Genomic DNA, 20,699 nt, shown 5'->3' with positions numbered 1-20,699 from the left:
ATGGCCTCTAGAGAGGTCAGAAGGTTTTTCTATTATTTAACCTACTGACCTAGTTTTTGAAGGCACGTGACCCAGTTTCAAACTTGACCTAGATATCATCAAGTTGAACATTCTGACCAATTTTCATGATGATCTTGTGAAATATATAGCCTCTAGAAAGGTCACAAGGTTTTTCTATTTTTAGACCTACTGACCTAGTTTTTGATGGCACGTGACCCAGTTTCGAACTTGACCTAGATATCATCAAGATGAACATTCTGACCAACTTTCATAAAGATCCCACAAAAAATGTGACCTCTAGAGTGGTCACAAGCAAAAGTTTACGGACGCACTGACGCACGGACGGAGGACGGACACCGCACAATCACAAAAGCTCACCTTGTCACTTTGTGACAGGTGAGCTAAAAAAGACAAATTTCAGAACCTGAATCAAAGATGGAGGGCAAATGACTTTTAGACAATTTGTCTTCAGTCAATCATCAGGGAATACAAATACCCTTGCTGGGCTTTGGACCTATCTCTTTCTACTTAGAATTCTTATGCTCTGACAATTAAGCTTACTTAGCAGGCTAAAAAGATAGAATGAAAAAGCATGACAGTGTTTCGCCCACATTCCTTTGCCCTTTAGCCTTGGTGGCAAGTGATTCTGCCTTTGCAAACAGTGCAGATCAAGATCAGCCTTCACATTTGTGCAAGCTGATCTTGGTCTGCTGCACTGTTTACTATTGTCAGTAAATTTTCAGCAAACACCCCTTCAAATAACAAATGGTACTGCCCAAATTGAATGATAGACCTGTCCATTTCAGATATTTAGCAGGGTAAATGTATATCACTTCCTGACAGCACAAAATGTTGATAAATATATATTGCTGATATTTCCGTCACAATTAGCTCACTGAAGTTTTATTAGGATAGAGTTATATCTCAGAAAACTGAAAAGCATGAAACAATAATGTATCTTTTATTCTCTTTTCCTACCTTTCTCATGCTCTTCATCTGTGCACGTATCACTTGACAGGACACCTTTGTCCGGGTTCTAAAATCAGAGTATATAAAATTATCAAGAACGTCTCCATTAATTCATACTGTATAAACATTTTGTGAGGGACTAGCTTTCATGGAGTTTGTGGCAGTGTCATTCCACGAAATTAAATCCCCAAGGAAGTATATAATTCCTTTTCTTTTTAATCAACAAAATGTAGAATCCACAGTTCCTCCCCAGGAAATTGCTATTTAGGTTGAAACCATGACATTTTCGGCCCACGAAATTAAAAGATTTCACAATATGTAATGAAGTGGTAAAATATTTCATAAACTAGTAATACATGTACAAATCACACTTAAACCCAAAGGTAGTGGTGTGTAAATCAATTACTGTGCTAACAAATTTTTGATATAAAAGTTAATGACAAGTCAAGTTCGTCAACCAGTTTTCAACGTCAACAAGGCAGTCTGAATGACAGCTATATCCCCTGCCGCTGTTATGGATAGTGGCTCAAACCTTTGACCTTGAGTTGTGACCTTGACCTTAAGCCAACATGGCAGACTCATGGGTTCTGCACATCGTCTTGATGAGATGATCATTTGACCCAAGTTTCATGATTATACTTCAAAGGATTTAGGAAATACAGACAGAGCGGACACGAAATAGAAGGCTCAAACCTTTGACCTTGAGTTGTGACCATGAGCTTGAGCCGACATGGCTGACTCATGGGTTCTGCATATTGTCTTGATGAGATGACCATTTGACCCAAGTTTCATGATTATCCTTCAAGGGGTTTAGGAGATACAGAGCGGACACAAAATGTTACGGAAGGACGGACGGAGACCATTCCTATAACCCCCCAACACTCGTGGTGGGGGATTAACAAATTCTGACTTCCTTGACGGTTATCCAAAATACACTAAATCTTACATTATACAAGTTTGGTCTACTACTCTTGCTTATACGGTACCATTTTGTCCAAAGTCTAAAATGTCAGCAGTTTTGGACCAATTCTGAACATATCTATTATACAGATGTATATTGAACTTATCATGGTTTATCATGGTTAATCAAAAATCAGTCAATTTCTATACCCCTAAATGAAAATTGAAATTTTGACTGGTTCCCAACACTATTGAACAGTACCAACCTTGCAGCTTTTAAATAAACAAGAGGGACATGATGGCCTATATATCGCTCACCAGAGTTGATCTGGCCTACTGACCTAGTTTTTTACCCCACATGAGCCAGTTTCAAATTTAACCTAGAGATTATCAAGACAAACATTCTGACCAAGTTTCATAAAGATTGAGTCACAACTGTAGCCTTTAGAGTGTTCACAAACTTTTCCTTTGATTTGACCATGCGACCTTGTTTTTGACCCTTAAAGACCCATATTAAAACTTGACCTAGAGATCATCAAGACAAACATTCTGACCAAGTTTCATTAAGACTGGGTCACAAATGCGGCCTCTAGAGTGTTCACAAGCTTTTCCTTTGATCTGGCCTACTGACCTAGTTTTTGACCCCACATGACCCAGTTTCGAACCTGACCTAAAGATCATCAAGACAAACATTCTGACCAAATTTCATAAAGATTAGGTCACAAATGTGGCATCTAGAGCGTTCACAAGCTTTTCCTTTGATCTGGCCTACTGACCTAGTTTTTGACTGAACATGACCCAGTTTCGAACTTGACCTTGAAATCATCAAGACAAACATTCTGACCAAGTTTCATACAGATTGGTCACAAATGTGGCCTCTAGAGTGTTCACAAGCTCTTCCTTTGATCTAGCCTACTGACCTAGTTTTTGACCCCACATGTCCAAGTTTCGAACCTGACCTAGAAATCATCAAGACAAACATTCTGACCAAATTTCATAAAGACTGAGTCAAAACATTGGCTTCTAGAGTGTTCACAAGCTTTTCCTTTGATCTGGCCTACTGACCTACTTTTTGACCCCACATGTCCCAGTTTTGAACTTGACCAAGAAATCATCAAGACAAACATTCTGACCAAGTTTTATACAGATTGGGTCACAAATGTCGCCTCTAGAGTGTTCACAAGCTTATCCTTTGATCTGGCCTACTGACCTAGTTTCTGACCCCACATGACCCAGTTTTGAACTTGACCTAGATATTATCAAGACAAACATTTTGACCAAGTTTCATACAGATTTTGTCACAAATGTGGCCTCTAGTGTTCTCAAGCTTTTCCTTTGATCTGGCCTACTGACCTAGTTTTTAATCAAACATGACCCAGTTTTGAACCTGACCTAGAGATCATCAAGACAAACATTCTGACCAAGTTTCATAAAGATTGGGTCACAAATGTGGCCTCCAGAATGTTCACAAGCTTTTTCTTTGATCTGGCCTACTGTCCTAGTTTTTGACCCCACATGATCCATTTTCAAACTTGACCTAGAGATCATCAAGACAAACATTCTGACCAAGTTTCATTAAGATTGGGTCACAAATGTGGCCTCTAAAGTGTTCACAAGTTTTTCCTTGATCTGGCCTACTGACCTAGTTTTTGACCCAACATGACCCAGTTTTGAACCTGACCTAGAGATCATTAAGACAAACATTCTGACCAAGTTTCATAAAGATTGGGTCACAAATGTGGCCTCCAGAATGTTCACAAGCTTTTTCTTTGATCTGGCCTACTGACCTAGTTTTTGACCCCACATGATCCAGTTTCAAACTTGACCTAGAGATCATCAAGACAAACATTCTGACCAAGTTTCATAAAGATTGGGTCACAAATGTGGCCTCCAGAATGTTCACAAGCTTTTTCTTTGATCTGGCCTACTGACCTAGTTTTTGACCCCACATGATCCAGTTTCAAACTTGACCTAGAGATCATCAAGACAAACATTCTGACCAAGTTTCATTAAGATTGGGTCACAAATGTGACCTCTAGAGTGTTCACAAGTTTTTCCTTGATCTGGCCTACTGACCTGCTTTTTGATCCCACATGACCCAGTTTGAAACTTGACCTAAAGATCATCAAGACAAACATTCTGACCAAGTTTCATTAAGACTTGGTCACAAATGTGGCCTCTAGAGTGTTCACAAGCTGTTCCTTTGATCTGGCCTACTGACCTAGTTTTTGACTGAACATGACCCAGTTTCGAACTTGGCCTAGAGATCATCATGACTAACATTCTGACCAAGTTTCATAAAGATTAGGCCACAAATGTGGCCTCTAGAGTGTTCACAAGGCAAATGTTGACGCATGATGGATGCCGCCGGACAATGACCAGTCACAATAGCTTACCTTGAGCACTTTGTTCTCTGGTGAGCTAAAAATATAGTTAACATGAGGGCCATAATGGCCCTATATCGCTCACCAGAGTTGATATTGCCTACTGACCTAGTTTATGACCCCAAATGACCCGGTTTCGAATTTAACCTTAAGATCATCAAGACAAACATTCTGACCAAGTTTCATATAGATTGAGTTGCAACTGTTGCATTTAGGGTGTTTACAAACTTTTCTTTTGAGTTGACCATGTGACCTAGTTTTTGACCCCACATGTCCCAGATTAAAACTGTAACTAGAGATCATCAAGACAAACATTCTGACCAAGTTTCATAAAGATTGAGTCACAACATGGCCTATAGAGTGTTCACAAGCTTTTCCTTTGATCTGGCCTACAGACTTAGTTTTTGATCCCACATGACCAAGTTTCGAACTTGACCTAGAGGTCATCAAGACTATTAAACATTCTGACCAAGTTTCATAAAGACATCACAAGGCAAATGTTGATGGACGACGCATGCCGGACAATGACCGGTCACAATAGCTCACCTTGAGCACTTTGTGCCCTGGTGAGCTAAAAACACATTTGTGTCAACTCAAAATTATAACATATAAAAAACTGCGAAACAGAAAAAACACTGAAAACCAACTTGTAAAGCAGGTAGATTCTTGAGAATTTTCATCATTTGTTTGTCAACTTGAGATTCCTGCTGTGTCTCTTCCTGGGACGGCACTATTATGAAGCTCGACTGTCCCTGAGTGTTCTCAGAGAAACCCGGTTCTTCTATATCATCCATGGTGGCTCTCTTGTACACATTTAGCAAGTACTGTGTCCTAGTGACTCATCACATTATTCTGAAAAAAAAAGAAGATTTCAGATATAATTTAGTAATCCTAGAATGAATACCCACTGTAGCACTGATGCTATCAAAACTGTCATGTCAAAAATGATTTATCTGCCCCAAACACATTTCAAAAGAATAACGGAAGCTTTTTTAGATTGATACTGTAAAATTAGCCATATTGTGACCAAGTTATTAAAACGAAATTTTCAATTGCGTCTGTAATCTTTACAATTTTGAATGTACGTAATTGCAGACCAGTCTACCAGCATTATTTTATTTATATAATATGATATTGCCTCTGATGTTCTAGTTACTACTAATTAGCAGACCTTCGAGTCCAGGTAGTCAAACTTATGTTTATATGTGTTTATATGCAAATCATTTTAGAAAGTCTATATGAGCCACGCCATGAGAAAACCAACATAGTGCGTTTGCGACCAGCATGGATCCAGACCAGCCTGTGAATCCACGCAGTCTGGTCAGGATCCATGCTGTTCGCTAACTGTTTCTCTAATTGCAATAGGCTTTGAAAGTGAACAGCATGGATCCTGACTTGACTGCACGGGTGAGCAGGCTGGTCTGGATCCATGCTGGTTGCAAATGCACTACGTTGGTTTTCTTATGGCGTGGCTCATATCATGCTGATTAGTATGGTACTGTTAAATAAGATAACACTTTCATATGAATTGTCTTTGATCTCTGGCCAGATACAAATCATAGGACACATTGCAAAGTAGGTATTAACTAGAGCTGCTTTTGCGAAAAGTGAATGTCTCCCACAACTGCCTAATCATCTAAATAGCAAGTCAGTCTTTATATACTGTTTACTCACTACAATTCAAGGGGCAGTACTCCAAAATGCCTGGACCGATTTGGCTCATTATCCAACTTATCCGAGGTCTTATGGTCAAACACATTTTGTTCATATTTGGTGAAGATTAGATGAGAAATGTTGGACTTAGAGTGTGGACAAGAGCAAAAACGCCGTTGACTAGAGTAAAAACGCCATTTCGGTAATTCAAGGGCCATAATTCCAAAGTGCCTGGGCCAATTTGGCTAGATATCGTGCTTGGCAGAGGTCTTATAGTCAAACACACTTTGTTCAAGTTTGGTGAAGCTTGCACTCAAAGCGCACGTCATAAAGTGCCCCAAAGGGACTCCTATACTACTAATGATTTAGCTCCCAAGACCTGAGCATATTTCGGTAATTCAAGGGCCATAATTCCAAAGTGCCTGGGCCAATTTGAGTAGGTATCGAGCTTGGCCTAGGTCTTATAGTCAAACAGATTTTGATCAAGTTTAGTGAAGCTTGCATTTAGAGCACACATAAAGTGCCCCTAAGGGACTCCTATACTACTAATGATTAATAGCATATTGGCCGTTTCAGCTCCCAAGACCTGAGCATACTCCGGTAATTCAAGGGCCATAATTCCGAGGAGCCTGGACCGATTTGGCTAGATATCGAACTTGGCTGAGGTCTTATGGTCAAACAAATTTTGTAAAAGTTTGGTGAAGATCGGATGAGAAATGTTCCACTTAGAGTGCGGACAAGGTTTGTGACAGACAGACAGACAGACAGACACACACACAGACTGGAGTAAATCAATGTGTCTCCCACACCACTGTGTGGTGGGAGACATAATTATGACTGACAAGTAAAACATTTATACTGGTACATTTTGATTGGCTGTGTGAATGAAGAAAGAATGAGTGAGGTGTGACATGAGTTATAGCGAGAGAGGTACTGTGAGTCAGTGAGAGATCAGTTCAGTTTAAAGTTTAGTTTTGGGATTGTAAGCGTTCAGTTCTGGAGATCTGAGTTGGAAGTTTAAGTTTGGAGTTCAGTTTTGAATTGAAATTATAAGTTTTAGCTTTTAAGAAAGTTAAAATGTCAGAAAAGAATTTTTGAAAATAAGTACACAGTTATAAATATTAAAGAGAACCTCTTACAAAGCGAGTGCAATTTCGATACGATATATTAAATATTAAACAGATGTACAAAGACAAAGAATAAACTTAAGCAGAATAAAAGGAAATATTGAAAGTGAGAGTGTTCATTATATACAATGATACTGTAAACTGAAGTTTTGTCAATTGTGAGACAAAACATTCTCTACTAATTATTGATTGAAAACCAAATGACCTACAGTCAGAATGAGAAAAACTTTGAAAACAGGCATAAAAACAGTACTATTCTTTCCTTATTACGGCCCCTTTGGCTGTTTAATTTTTCAACGGGCAACATTTAGTAAGAAACCTTTTCCCTGCTACTAAATACATTTTTATTCCACTTGTAATCAAACTAATTTAAAACTATAAATCCAACTTCTGATGAACAAATTAATTTTAACAATTGTAACATTACAAATGTACCATAGTAGTGGTACTTACCTTTTTCTTTTTTATTTCCTTGTTATGTAGGGAAGGCATTGATAAGGGAATGGTGGTATTTCAGTCATATCAGTTTAACAATATACATTATTTTTATTGACTAAAAACTTTTAAAAAGCTTTCAAGAGAAACTGATCACTGACTACTGACAATGACAACAGTGATGTGACACCGTCTGTAACAGATGGAAAAGACTGATACAGTTGATCAAAAAATCTTTGATCGAAATTACAGCAATATTTAGGGACTACTTGATCAACTGAAGCGTAGTTCACTGTACAGAAGATGAAATGTTATATAATTTAACATCAGTCAAGCTGAAAAAAAAAAGTGTGGTTAAGGTTAAAATGTCCCCAATATAGGAGTTGGTAATCACTTGTGTACATCTATAGGCATTTAAAGGAAATTTACTACACCAGACTACAGAAACTCATTTTATTGAACCATTTATGTGTAAATTGTCCTTTTTCATTTCATTTACCTTCAACACTTTTAACAGTAAAATGAAAAGAATCTGACAAAACACCTTGCATATACATTTAACATTTAAGAATCAAAAGCTATTTCTTTTTAACATAAATTGTAGTTCAAACCCTTGAAAAACATTACAAGAGCTGTCCGTAAGACAGCGCACTCCACTATACGGCGATTTGAAATTAAAATGAATATGTCTCAATAAGAGACCTCTACTTTAAAAGGAAGATACACCAAGGGGCATAATTCTGTCAAGAACACAAATTAGAGTTATTTGGATTGTTACCACACATGTATGCAGATGATGATGGTAGAAATATATTTTGAGTTCAAGTCATTATCTTATAATAGTACCAAAGTTATGTCCAGAAAACAAAGTTTGTTAAAAAATTTAAGTATGAAAGAGGCATAATTTGGTCAAAAATACAAATCAGAGTTATGAGGATTGTTACCACACATGCAGATGATGATGATAAAGATACATTTTAAGTTTCAAGTCTTTATTTATCTTATATTGCATTAAAGTTATATCCAGAAAGCGAAGATTGCAAAAAAACTTTTACAAAAGGGGCATAATTCTGTCAAAAATACAATTAGAGTTATTGGGTTTGTAACCACACATACAGATGATGATTATAAAGAAATATCTTTAATTTCAAGTCATTATCTTTTATTGTACCAAAGATATGTCTATAAACGAAGTTTATGGTGACATTACCTCATTATCTTTTAAAGTACCAAATATATGTCTATAAACGAAGCTTTCAAAAAAATTCAACATGAAAATAATTCCAAGTATAACACCTTGGTGACCTTGACCTTGGGTATAATGGGCCCAACCCATGCACATACTTTGTTTGTATACTGGACAATGTTTATGTAAAGTTACAGTAAGATATAAGCAATAGTAATAAAGCTATGACAGAAAAGCAAAGGTTGCCGAAAAATTTTAACCTTAAAAATAACCTTTAAGTATAACACCCCGGTGACCTTGACCTTAGGTATAATGGGCTCAGCCCCTAAACATACATTGTTTGTATACCGGACAATGTTTATGTGAAGATACAGTAAGATATAAGCAATAGTAACAAAGATATGACAGAAAAACTAAGGTTGCCAAGAAACTTTAACCAAGAAAGGTCACGCAGACGCTGACGCCGGGGCAAGTAGAATAGCCCCCCTATTCTCCAAATAGTAGAGCTAAAAATGAATTTTGGATATATCACAAAACTATTTATAAATAGTAAAATGGCACACCATGGATTTCAGTAACTGCACAAGGAACAGAAACTATTGATCACTGTGCACTGGACTTTTGGCGTACTGACCTCAAATCAATAATTATGGGTCATTTACCAGTCAAAAGAGACCTTCGTATCAAGTCGGCGATTTTTTTCCTTCTTTATAGAGGTCCGGTAAACGGTATGGGTTCTGGCGCACATAAAGGTTAAAGTAGTAAGAACGTTGTTTAATCAATCAAGATTTTGAAAACATCTATTCCAGACAACTAACTGAGTCCGGTGCTTATGTTTCATGTAGAAAATGACAAATTTATTGCATGAAAACTTGTGTATTTCTTGACTGAATACATGGACCTCACTTCAGAATATTTTGATACTGGAATGTATAAAATGGCGCACCCTTAATCAAACCAAAATACACTGAAATTTTCACTTTTCTAAACATCACCCCAATCTCCAGCTGACAAATAGTGATGATACGAAGACAGTTTAGCAGCATTTGGCAGTATCTGATATTAAAGTTTACGGTGACATTACCTCTTATTAAAATCATTTCATGAAAAATTGCAGTTTGACATGAAAGCAGACGATCTACTTTCGATTTCAAAGTACTTTAAAAAAATGCAATTTAATGTTTTGCCGATTTGTTTACTTCTTGAAAATTAAAGGAATAAAATCATTTAGTCAGTAGTAATTAAATCAAACCAGTAAGTGGTTATTCCTCACCCGATAATTAATCCGCTAATTGAATGCAAACTGCAACCACGTGTCAAAATGTTTAATACATGTGTTATCTCACACAGTTACATTAAACGCAGACCTGAATCGAAGGTGAATTACCCGAACCAGTCAAAATCCTAAAAGGTTACGATTTAGAACAAAATTATATGTAGAGATTTCCATTTCGCAACTTAGGATTTTTATGCGCCGCTTTGATTGCAAATTCGCCAATTTCCCGATCTCCAAGGCAATTTTCCATAGTATTGTTTTGGTAAATCGTAGTTGATATTTTTAAATAAAAATTTATAAAAACTACAGGCAATCTGTAGATATAAACAGGTCTGGTTTTTTTTAAATCTCACACCACACAGGTAAATACCAGTCTGGAATGGCCTGTCTGAGTCAACTGTCTCCATTAGCACAGTGGACTTTTTTAAGAAGGCCATTATGTCAATATAATGTAATATAGCCTTGTACATAGTTTTAGCAGGTTATGTCAGCTACCCGTTTTAAACATGTAATTTGTCTGTCAGAGCGATTTTGGCTTCAAAATTATTTCTTTTTAAATATTGTATTATATATGGGTAGCCTTACTCATTTGGCTTATCGGGATGACTTATTTTATGATCTGATATTTTTTAGTTGTCATCCCTCTAAGCCTTACCCATATCTGCATTTTACTGTTAGGAAAATGAAGACATTAAAAACTCTAAAAAAGTCATAATACTGGTCAGACTTACTTGCTCTCATAAATTAGACATTAATATACATGTAAAAACTTCAAATGAGTTAAATATAACTCATAATTTGAAATAAGAGACTTACATCTTCGAAAGTATGAAGTGACAGGTGTGAGAAGATATCTACCCTGACACCGGTTTCAGTACACATCAGACTGCTGATAACACTAATTGCAGAAACAAAACACAAAATATACATTCATAATATACATTCATAAAATGTCAGCAAGGTAAGTTTATCCTTTAATGTCAACATAAATTCAATATCAGAGATGTCATCATTGCAAATACTTTGTACATGTACCAGAAAATGTTCCCAACGGATTTCTATTCGGGATTTCCTAACAGAAATATGCAGAATAAGTTTGGACGTGACGGGACAGTGACAGTCAAAAGTTATCACGCTGTCCTGAAACATCCTATTATTTGGGTAGTTGTTTTATCAACTTTTCTGACTGCTTAAATTGCCACCTGCATGACGTAATGATCAGTCTTAACCGAAGTCATTAATGGAAAAAGAAAGAAAGGGTTAGGTACTTTAAGCTGTACCTTCATGCTGATCCGAAACTAGCCTTACTCATTTGGCTTATCGCGATGACTTATTTTATGATCTGATATTTTATAGTTGTCATCCCCTTAGCCTTACCCGTATCTACATTTTACTGTTAGGAAAACGAAGATTTTAAACAAGAGCTGTCTCCATAGGATGACACATGCCCCCGATATGTAGTTATGGCCGATGTTAGAGTTTAGGACTTTTGACCTACGGAACTGGGTCTTGCGCGCGACACGTCGTCTTACTGTGTCACACATTCATGCGTAGTTATTTTAAAATCCATGCATGAATGACAAAGATATGGACCGGACACGCCCATCAATGCACTATCATGAAAAATGACCTTTAACGTCTAAGTGTGACCTTGACCTTTGAGCTACGGACCTGGGTCTTGCGTGCGACACGTCGTCTTACTGTGGTACACATTCATGCCAAGTTATTTGAAAATCCATCCATGGATGACAAAGATATGGAGCGGACACGCCCATCAATGCACTATCTTTTAACGTCTAAGTGTGACCTTGACCTTTGAGCTACGGACCTGGGTCTTGAGCGCGACACGTAGTCTTACTGTGGTACACATTCATGCCAACTTATTTGAAAATCCATCCATCAATGACAAAGATACGGACCGGACACGCCCATCAATGCACTATCTTTTAACGTCTAAGTGTGACCTTGACCTTTGAGCTACGGACCTGGGTCTTGCGCGCGGCAAGTTGTCTTACTGTGGTACACATTCATGCCAAGTTATTTGAAAATCCATCTATCGATGACAAAGATATGGACCGGAAACGCCCATCAATACACTATCCTTTAATGTCTAAGTGTGACCTTGACCTTTGAGCTACGGACCTGGGTCTTGCGCGGGACACGTAGTTTTACTGTGGTACACATTCATGCCAAGTTATTTGAAAATCCATCCATCGATGACAAAGATATGGACTGGAGACGAAAATTGCGGACAGACGGTTCAAAAACTATATGCCTCCCTTCGGGGGCATAAAAATTAAAAAAAGTCAAAATATACAGGTCAGACTTACTTGCTTTAATAAATTAAACACTAATATTCATGTAGAAATGTCATATGGGTTGAATTTAATCCATAATTTTAAATTCATATATAAGAGACTTAAATCTTCGAAAATATGATGTGACAGGTGCTAGGAGATATCTACCCTGACACTGGTTTCAATAAACAACAGACTGCGGATTTCACTAAATTGCAGAAACAAAACACAAAATATATACATTCTTAAAATGTCAGCGAGGCAAGTTTATGCTTTAATGTTAACATAAATTCATTATCAGAGATGTAATCATTACAAATACTTTGTACACGTACCAGAAAACGTTCCCAACGGATTCTAATTGGAGATTTCCTAACAGAAATATGCAGAATAAGTTTGGACATGACGGAGACAGTGACAGTCAAAGTTATCATCTATCTTTCTATCTTCTATTTAGTCAATCCCCTACTGGGGACCTGGTCTCCCTGCCTAGACTTTGCGCGTCAACTAGCAAGAATGTTAAACGAGCAAAAAGTAGTGGTAAAAAGCAAGAAGGAGAACGGTTAAAAACAGGTTAAAAACAGGGCAGGTGTATTTAAGGTGAGATGTGCTCAATCTGGCTTACAGCCTGACTGAACACTGGCCCAGACGAGTTGACAACATCTGAAGGCAAGGCATTCCAATCATGCTGTCCAAAAACATCAAATTATTTGGACTAATCCGAAACTGGAAGAAAGACTGATGCCTGAGGTGAGTTTGCTCAAGAATAAATATTTTACAGTACTTTGAGTACACTTTCACACGTAGTGAAAGTATTATTTTTTCACCACATGAAAGTGGCAGGGGCCAGTTACGCAGGGCCTCCGCTGTCGATTGCCAATTGCGATAATTCTAAGAATTTGGCGAAAATGAGTGTCGCGCACTGTTTTTGGGGCCGTTCATGTTTTTTTCCGTAATGATATAAGCGATCAAGAATTTGTGCTAGATACACGTGTTTTCCTAGGCGCTGGTTGTAAATAAAATTGATAAACAGTCTAGGCCGTGTATTTGTCAATTCGGCTATTGATGTTTTCGGCTATATTGGGTGACACTTTGAGAAGATAATTGCGTAAATATGTGTGAACTGATAATGAATCAGTTATAAAAACATCTGCCAACTTGTATATTTGAAGTATGCCGAGGATTCACCAAAATTAACAACAATTACTGCTTACTTAACGTGTTTGGATTTTTACAAAAAGACCGACATGTATGTTTGTGACATGCAGTTGTATGACAAATTTTTAATTAGTACAAAAGATACATATTAAGTTTGTTACTTTTTGCTGATATTTTAGATAATTTTCTAATTCCTCAGTTAAATCAAGATTAATATAATAAGTTAAAAATTGTCAAGATTTTAACGATGGGTGTGAAAACAAAACCACAATGTCAATGGACTCAATTGGTATCCTTGCTAATTTCTTTTAAATGTTTAGAAAGTTTTGAAAATAATGTAAATAAAAGACAGTATGGATTATAGAAATCTCATGACAGTTTAAGTTATATTCTACTTTAAATTTAGAAACTGAACTTTTTATTTTGTATTTACTTTTACAATTATTCAATACACATAATTGTTATTATTCCTATTACAATTATTAATTTCCCTATGCACACTATGACTGCCAACTGAGAGAAAGAAGTGGCTCAGAACTTTGGCTCAAAAGTGGCTCCAACATTTTTAATTTGGCGAAAAGGGACAAGTATGAAAAACCCAGAGGAGGGCCTGAGTTACGTATTTGGCCTGGGTAATTTTTCGAAATAAAATCGACAGATGTAGTTTAAAGGCATTTATATTCAACTGGTTATTTATTAGGGGTGAGTATTGCCACGAAAATTGGTATTGCGATATATTGCAATATTGTATGTGAATATTGCAATATACTGCGATATATTGTACCAGTTATTTAATGAACAAAAACATGACAAATCATACTGTTTTTTTCAAATTTATTCAATTAAAAATGAGTAAAATGACTAGTATCAACAACACGAGTGTTTGCTCGACCCTCTCAATAAATAAAAATACCAGTAAACAATTTCAGATCAAAGAGCAAGCTTAAAACCAAAATGCTATGACGCCGATTACCGGATATTCAAAAGCGAAAGTAGACTGCGTCAAAATATTATTTAGTTTATTGTGCGACACTACATTCGGTTTACGGATACAATCATATAACACAGGTTGCTCAAATCACCGATTATAAACGAGGAAAATGGTATAGCTGTTGTATGAATAATAAATTCTAGTTGATAGAAAAATTACTAATGAGTCGCTGACAAATACGAAATTATATTTATCTAAATTTTCTTATTGGTTTTATTATGTGGAATTGGGTCCGTAAAATAGCTGTAAACCAGTCTGCTACCTGCACCGGAAATGAAAGGAGAAAAATGAAAACAAAGTTGAATCGTGCTGGCAAGAAAAGGATTTTTTTGTGAATCTTCTTGATTTACGTTAGTGTTACTTAATGTTATAAAATAACCGGTATTCGAAAATCATATCGCAATATCGTATCGTCAGGGAAAACATCGCAATAACCGGTCTACCGCGGTATATCGCCCACCCCTATTATTTATTATGTTTATTTCTGCATACGAGAAATTATTGTGTAAAATAAATATATGCTTGTTTCAATTTTCCTAGCTCCGTGTAAACGGCCGGGTCTAAAACCTTACTTGAGGTAATGGAAGTCAGACGAAATGGAAACGGTCATCCATCCATCCAGATTCAGCTCAATTTTGCGGAAAAAGTTATGAGACTCTTTTCTCCCCACCATAATTTTCGTCTGGACACATGCTTTAAAGTTTAACAAGAGCCAAGCTCGACTATTCGAAATATTGTCCCAGAAGCAGGAAAATATTACCCAAAAAGGTTAAATATCAAAAGGGTTTTAAGTTCAAAAGGGGGACTAATTTGACCAAAATGCATAATTATCAGTTATGGGACTTGCTGCTATCAACTAGTTTTATAACCCCGAAGGCACATGTGAAGTTTCAATTCAATATCTGCATTAGTTTTGAAGATAGAAACTTGCATGTAAAACTTTAACCAGAATTTTCAAAGTCCAAAAGGGGGCATAATTTGCCCAAAATACATGCCAGAGTTATGGGACTTGACCCAGTGAGGTTGGTAATTGATCTAGAAAAAGAAAAAATAAGTTTCAAATCTATATGCCTTTTAGTAATAGCGTTATGTACTTGCACGCAAAACTTTAACCAGAATTTTCTAAGTCCAAAAGGGGACATAATTTAGCCAAAATGAAGGTCAGAGTTATGGGACTTGCTGCTATCAACTAGTTTTGTAACCCCAAAGACACATGTGAAGTTTCAAATCAATATCTGCATTAGTTTTGGAGATAATAGCTTGCATGTAAAACTTTAACCAAAATTTTCTAAGTATAAAAGGGGGCATAATTTGCTCAAAAAACCTGTCAGAGTTATGGGACTTGACCCAGTGAGGTTGGTAATTGATCTAGAAAAAGAAAAAATAAGTTTCAAATCTATATGCCTTTTAGAAATAGCTGTATGTACTTGCACGCAAAACTTTAACCAGAATTTTCTAAGTCCAAAAGGGGGCATAATATGGCCAAAATGAAAGTCAGAGTTATAGGACTTGCTGCTATCAACTAGTTTTATAACCCTGAAGACACATGTGAAGTTTCAAATCAATATCTGCATTAGTTTTGGAGATAATAACTTGCATGTAAAACTAACCAAAATTTTCTAAGTCCAAAAGGGGGCATAATTTGCTCAAAATACATGTCAGAGTTATGGGACTTGACCCAGAGTGGTTGGTAATTGACCTAGAAAAAGAAAAAATAAGTTTCAAAGCTATATGCCTTTAATTGATGGCTGCATGTTCTTGCATGCAAAAACTTAACCAAGGTGTGACGCCGACGCAGACGCCAGGGTGAGTAGAATAGCTAGACTATTCTTCGAATAGTTGAGCTAAAAATATGCCTATGTTTTACGTCAGTCATTTGCAGATAATAAGGTACAGGTCACGCAAGGTGTGCATTTTGGGCCATTTGTGCCTGAAAATTTATTGTCCTGTAACCAGCATTTTACATGTTTTTACAATAGAAACAACGTGGAATAAGTCAGTCTGTGGAATAAGTCGGTCAATAGCTATTCATAGCTAATGTTGATTAATTGTGCCATACCGACAATAAATAAAATTTGTATTGTATTGTATTGTATTGTAATCAGGGATGTTAGTCAAAACGTCCCCAAGTCAAAACGTCCCCTAGGCAAAACACCCCCCATTTTGGTCAAAACGTCCCCCGTTTCTGGTCAAAACACCACCCTTCCAAAAATTACCAGGTCAAAACACCCCCCTTAAAAATTATATATGTAAATACATATTATTCAAGTTAATTTGGTAAACATTATTACATTATAATGTTCATTATATTGTTTTACATGCATAGATTTTGATTAGAATATTGTAAACCATTAGTTTTAGAATGTTATATGTTGTAAAATTATCTGATGTTTATATTGTGTAAAAGTGATGTTTCTGTTATTTATTAATAAAATTAAATGAAATTATAATGTTGTTATGTTATAAATGAAATTGTTACAACTGCATGAAGACAAAGCGTTAATGGATCAAACAAGCTGTTTGTAAACAGGTATCTAAAAGTATATTGCACAACTGTGAAAAAAGTTAAACTATTAAAAATGAAGTGTCCTTACATTAAGTGTAGGAACAAGTCAAACCGCGTCAACATGCCATTGCCTGCGACTCGTGTGGCAACGGGCAACACAGAACCTGTGACACAGGTAAGTTATATTCATGTTATTATTATTATTGATTTCTTGAATTACTAGACTTCAGTAAATGTCTTTTGTGGAATACTTATCATATTCCAAATTGTCTAACTACTTTTTTGGCAAATATGTAATTTTCTGCCAAAATCTGATTAACTACCTTTTATTACTGAATAATATCTTTATTTTATTTTATAAAATACTGAAAATGTGGTCAGAATGAAAAAATAAAACAATATACAGATCATAATCGCATGATGAAAAGCAAATAAATTCAAAGATACAAGTAATCAATGCACTGTCAAGTTAATCCAATCAGAGTAGATAATGTGTTATAACAGGAACAGATTACAATAGGTGTTAATTCAATCAACAGATTCTGTATATTCAATTGAATTGATTAGTAAAAACAAATGAGAAATAAATGTTAAATATTTATTTACAAGTACCAGAATTAAAAAGAAATCATGACATAATGAAGAAATATGGGCCGTTCCATGAGGAAACCTGTATAATTAGTGACAAAAATCAAAATTAAGATAGCAAAATATTCATTAATAACTTTCTTCTATCTTTCAAATCTTAAAATTTGAAGTAATTATCTTCACTTTTTCAAGAATTAAAATGCTAGTAAGTCACCGAAGGCATTTTGTGTAAAAAGGTATTATTATTTATAGTTTGTGTAAAAAGGTATTAACATTCTTTTCAGTCATTTCATTTTCTTACTATATTTTTTTTTTCAGTTACTTATGCACAATTTGTGATTTCTATCTCCTATAAATGTTTCTCATGTCTTTTACAGCTACCGCACAGGGGGTAGGTCTGCAAGTTCGCTAAAAAAGATGAGCACCATTTACAAACCAAGGCTCACCACAATTTTACAGTTCAGGATGAGGAATAATTGTGATAACAAGAGCTGTCCGTAAGACAGCCAAGCTCGACTATTCGAAATATTGACCCAGAAGCAGGAAAATATTACCCAAAAAAGTTAAATATCAAAAGAGTTTTAAGTTCAAAAGGGGGAATAATTTGACCAAAATGCATATCAGTTATGGGACTTGCTGCTATCAACTAGTTTTATAACCCCGAAGGCACATGAGAAGTTTCAATTCAATATCTGCATTAGTTTTGGAGATAGTAACTTGCATGTAAAACTTTAACCAGAATTTTCAAAGTCCAAAAGGGGGCATAATTTGCCCAAAATACATGCCAGAGTTTTGGGACTTGATCCAGTGAGGTTAGTAATTGATCTAGAAAAAGAAAAAATAAGTTTCAAATCTATATGCCTTTTAGTAATAGCTGTATGTACTTGCACGCAAAACTTCAACCAGAATTTTCTAAGTCCAAAAGGGGGCATAATTTGGCCAAAATGAAAGTCAGAGTTATGGGACTTGATCCTATCAACTAGTTTTATAACCCGAAGACACATGTGAAGTTTCAAATCAATATCTGCATTATTTTTGGAGATAATAACTTGCATGTAAAACTTTAACCAAAATTTTCTAAGTCTAAAAGGGGGCATAATTTGCTCAAAAAACATGTCAGAGTTATGGGACTTGACCCAGTGAGGTTGGTAATTGATCTAGAAAAAGAAAAAATAAGTTCTAAATATATATGCCTTTTAGAAATAGTTGTATGTACTTGCACGCAAAACTTTAACCAGAATTTTCTAAGTCCAAAAGGGGGCATAATTTGGCCAAAATGAAAGTCAGAGTTATGGGACTTGCTGCTATCAACTAGTTTTATAACCCCGAAGACACATGTGAAGTTTCAAATCAATATCTGCATTAGTTTTGGAGATAGTAACTTGCATGTAAAACTTTAACCAAAATTTTCTAAGTCTAAAAGGGGGCATAATTTGCTCAAATAACATGTCAGAGTTATGGGACTTGACCCAGTGAGGTTGGTAATTGATCTAGAAAAAGAAAAAATAAGTTTTAAATCTATATGCCTTTTAGAAATAGTTGTATGTACTTGCACGCAAAACTTTAACCAGAATTTTCTAAGTCCAAAAGGGGGCATAATTTGGCCAAAATGAAAGTCAGAGTTATGGGACTTGCTGCTATCAACTAGTTTTATAACCCCGAAGACACATGTGAAGTTTCAAATCAATATCTGCATTAGTTTTGGAGATAGTAACTTGCATGTAAAACTTTAACCAAAATTTTCTAAGTCCAAAAGGGGGCATAATTTGCTCAAAATACATGTCAGAGTTATGGGACTTGACCCAGAGAGGTTGGTAATTGACCTAGAAAAAGAAGAAATAAGTTTCAAAGCTATATGCCTTTCACTGATGGCTGTATGTACTTGCATGCAAAAACTTAACCAAGGTGTGACGCCGACGCCGACGCCGACGCCGACGCCAGGGTGAGTAGAATAGCTAGACTATTCTTCGAATAGTCGAGCTAAAAACATTAACTAGCATAAACGTGAATTGGACTTCTTGATATTGTGTAGCTGGAACACTTTGAATTAATATTGTGATATTCTTGACATGAGATTAGACATGGAACAGCACATAAACTCGGTATCCAGATCGTGCTATGGTCAGATCAGACAAATTGGTCTCATAAGAAAATATCTAACAACTGACGCAACAAAATGTCTAGTAAACTCCCTAGTAACATCACGATGGACTATTGTAATGTGCTGCTGCATGTAATACCAAAAACAAATCTTAAAAGACTACAGCTTGTTCAAAACACAGCAGCCTGCCTCATCACAAAATTGTCCCGCTATGACCATGTTACTCCTATCCTGAAAGATCTCCACTGACTACCTGAAGAGTACAGAATCAAATTCAAAAACCTAACACTTACCTATAAAACATTACATAACAAAGGTCCAGTATATATCAAGAAAATGTTGAATGTATACCAACCAAAACGAGACTTACGATCCCAGAATGGTTCACTAAGACTGGAGTTACCTACGAACACTGGAACAGCAAATTATTCAGTTTCAGTTTTATGACTGCATATGCCATGTTTTGTGATTTTCCTACATATCTGTGATATGTCACATGTTTAATTGTAAAGCACCCTTGGCCCGGACCGTATATTTCATATGAAAAGGGCACTCAACAAATCTTGTATAATAATAATAATATACGATATTGTGAATTTGACTTCTTGGTGAAGAACAGTGAATGAATAGTGTGATGTTATTTTTACTTAGTAAATATGCAGTTGTGACTGTTCTTATGTTTTATTAATGTTTTATAAATAAAGTTATAACTCTGATCAGCATTTTGTTCATTCTATACAAATTTTGATTGTATAGAAGAAAAGATTTTCTCTTCACAAATGTTCACACCTTATTACTGGTGATTAATGAGTTTATGACACCTATTAATATTAAGCCCACAGCTCAATTAAAGCACAACCATATATAGTTGATAGGTGTTGACTGCATTATTTTAGGTGCTAATAAATCAATTTTGTGTATTATCGGTACATAATCCATAAATTTCAAATTGAAAAGATAATAAAATATATGAATTAATTATAAAAAAATAAGAATAATACAAAAAAAATATTAGGGGGGTGTTTTGACCTGATTCTAAACTGAATGGGGGACGTTTTGACAAAAATGGGGGGTGTTTTGACTAGGGGACGTTTTGACTTGATACCGTAATCAGCAGGCTGAAAACAT

The 20,699-nt window shown here is 35.8% G+C and overlaps 1 protein-coding gene across 4 annotated transcripts in view; it reads right to left on the bottom strand.

Annotated features, from left to right (window-relative positions):
• LOC123523096 (TP53-binding protein 1-like) overlaps positions 1-20,699 on the bottom strand; it is a 92,681-nt gene that overhangs the window by 70,984 nt on the left and 998 nt on the right. For all 4 annotated transcript variants that reach the window (XR_008371970.1, XM_053549340.1, XM_053549339.1 and 1 more), the window contains exons 2-3: positions 4,901-5,105; positions 979-1,036 (exon numbers count right to left, since the gene is read on the bottom strand). Coding sequence is in view for 3 of the 4 variants with exons in the window: in XM_053549340.1 (XP_053405315.1) it covers positions 979-1,036; positions 4,901-5,047 (205 nt within the window). In the remaining variant the exon portion in view is untranslated. The remainder of the gene's footprint in view (positions 1-978; positions 1,037-4,900; positions 5,106-20,699) is intronic.

This window comes from Mercenaria mercenaria, chromosome 8, assembly GCF_021730395.1.
Source record: "Mercenaria mercenaria strain notata chromosome 8, MADL_Memer_1, whole genome shotgun sequence".
Lineage (NCBI taxonomy): Eukaryota > Metazoa > Mollusca > Bivalvia > Venerida > Veneridae > Mercenaria > Mercenaria mercenaria.
Note: the sequence above shows the minus strand (reverse complement) of the source record. Positions and strands in the feature narration are given on the sequence as shown.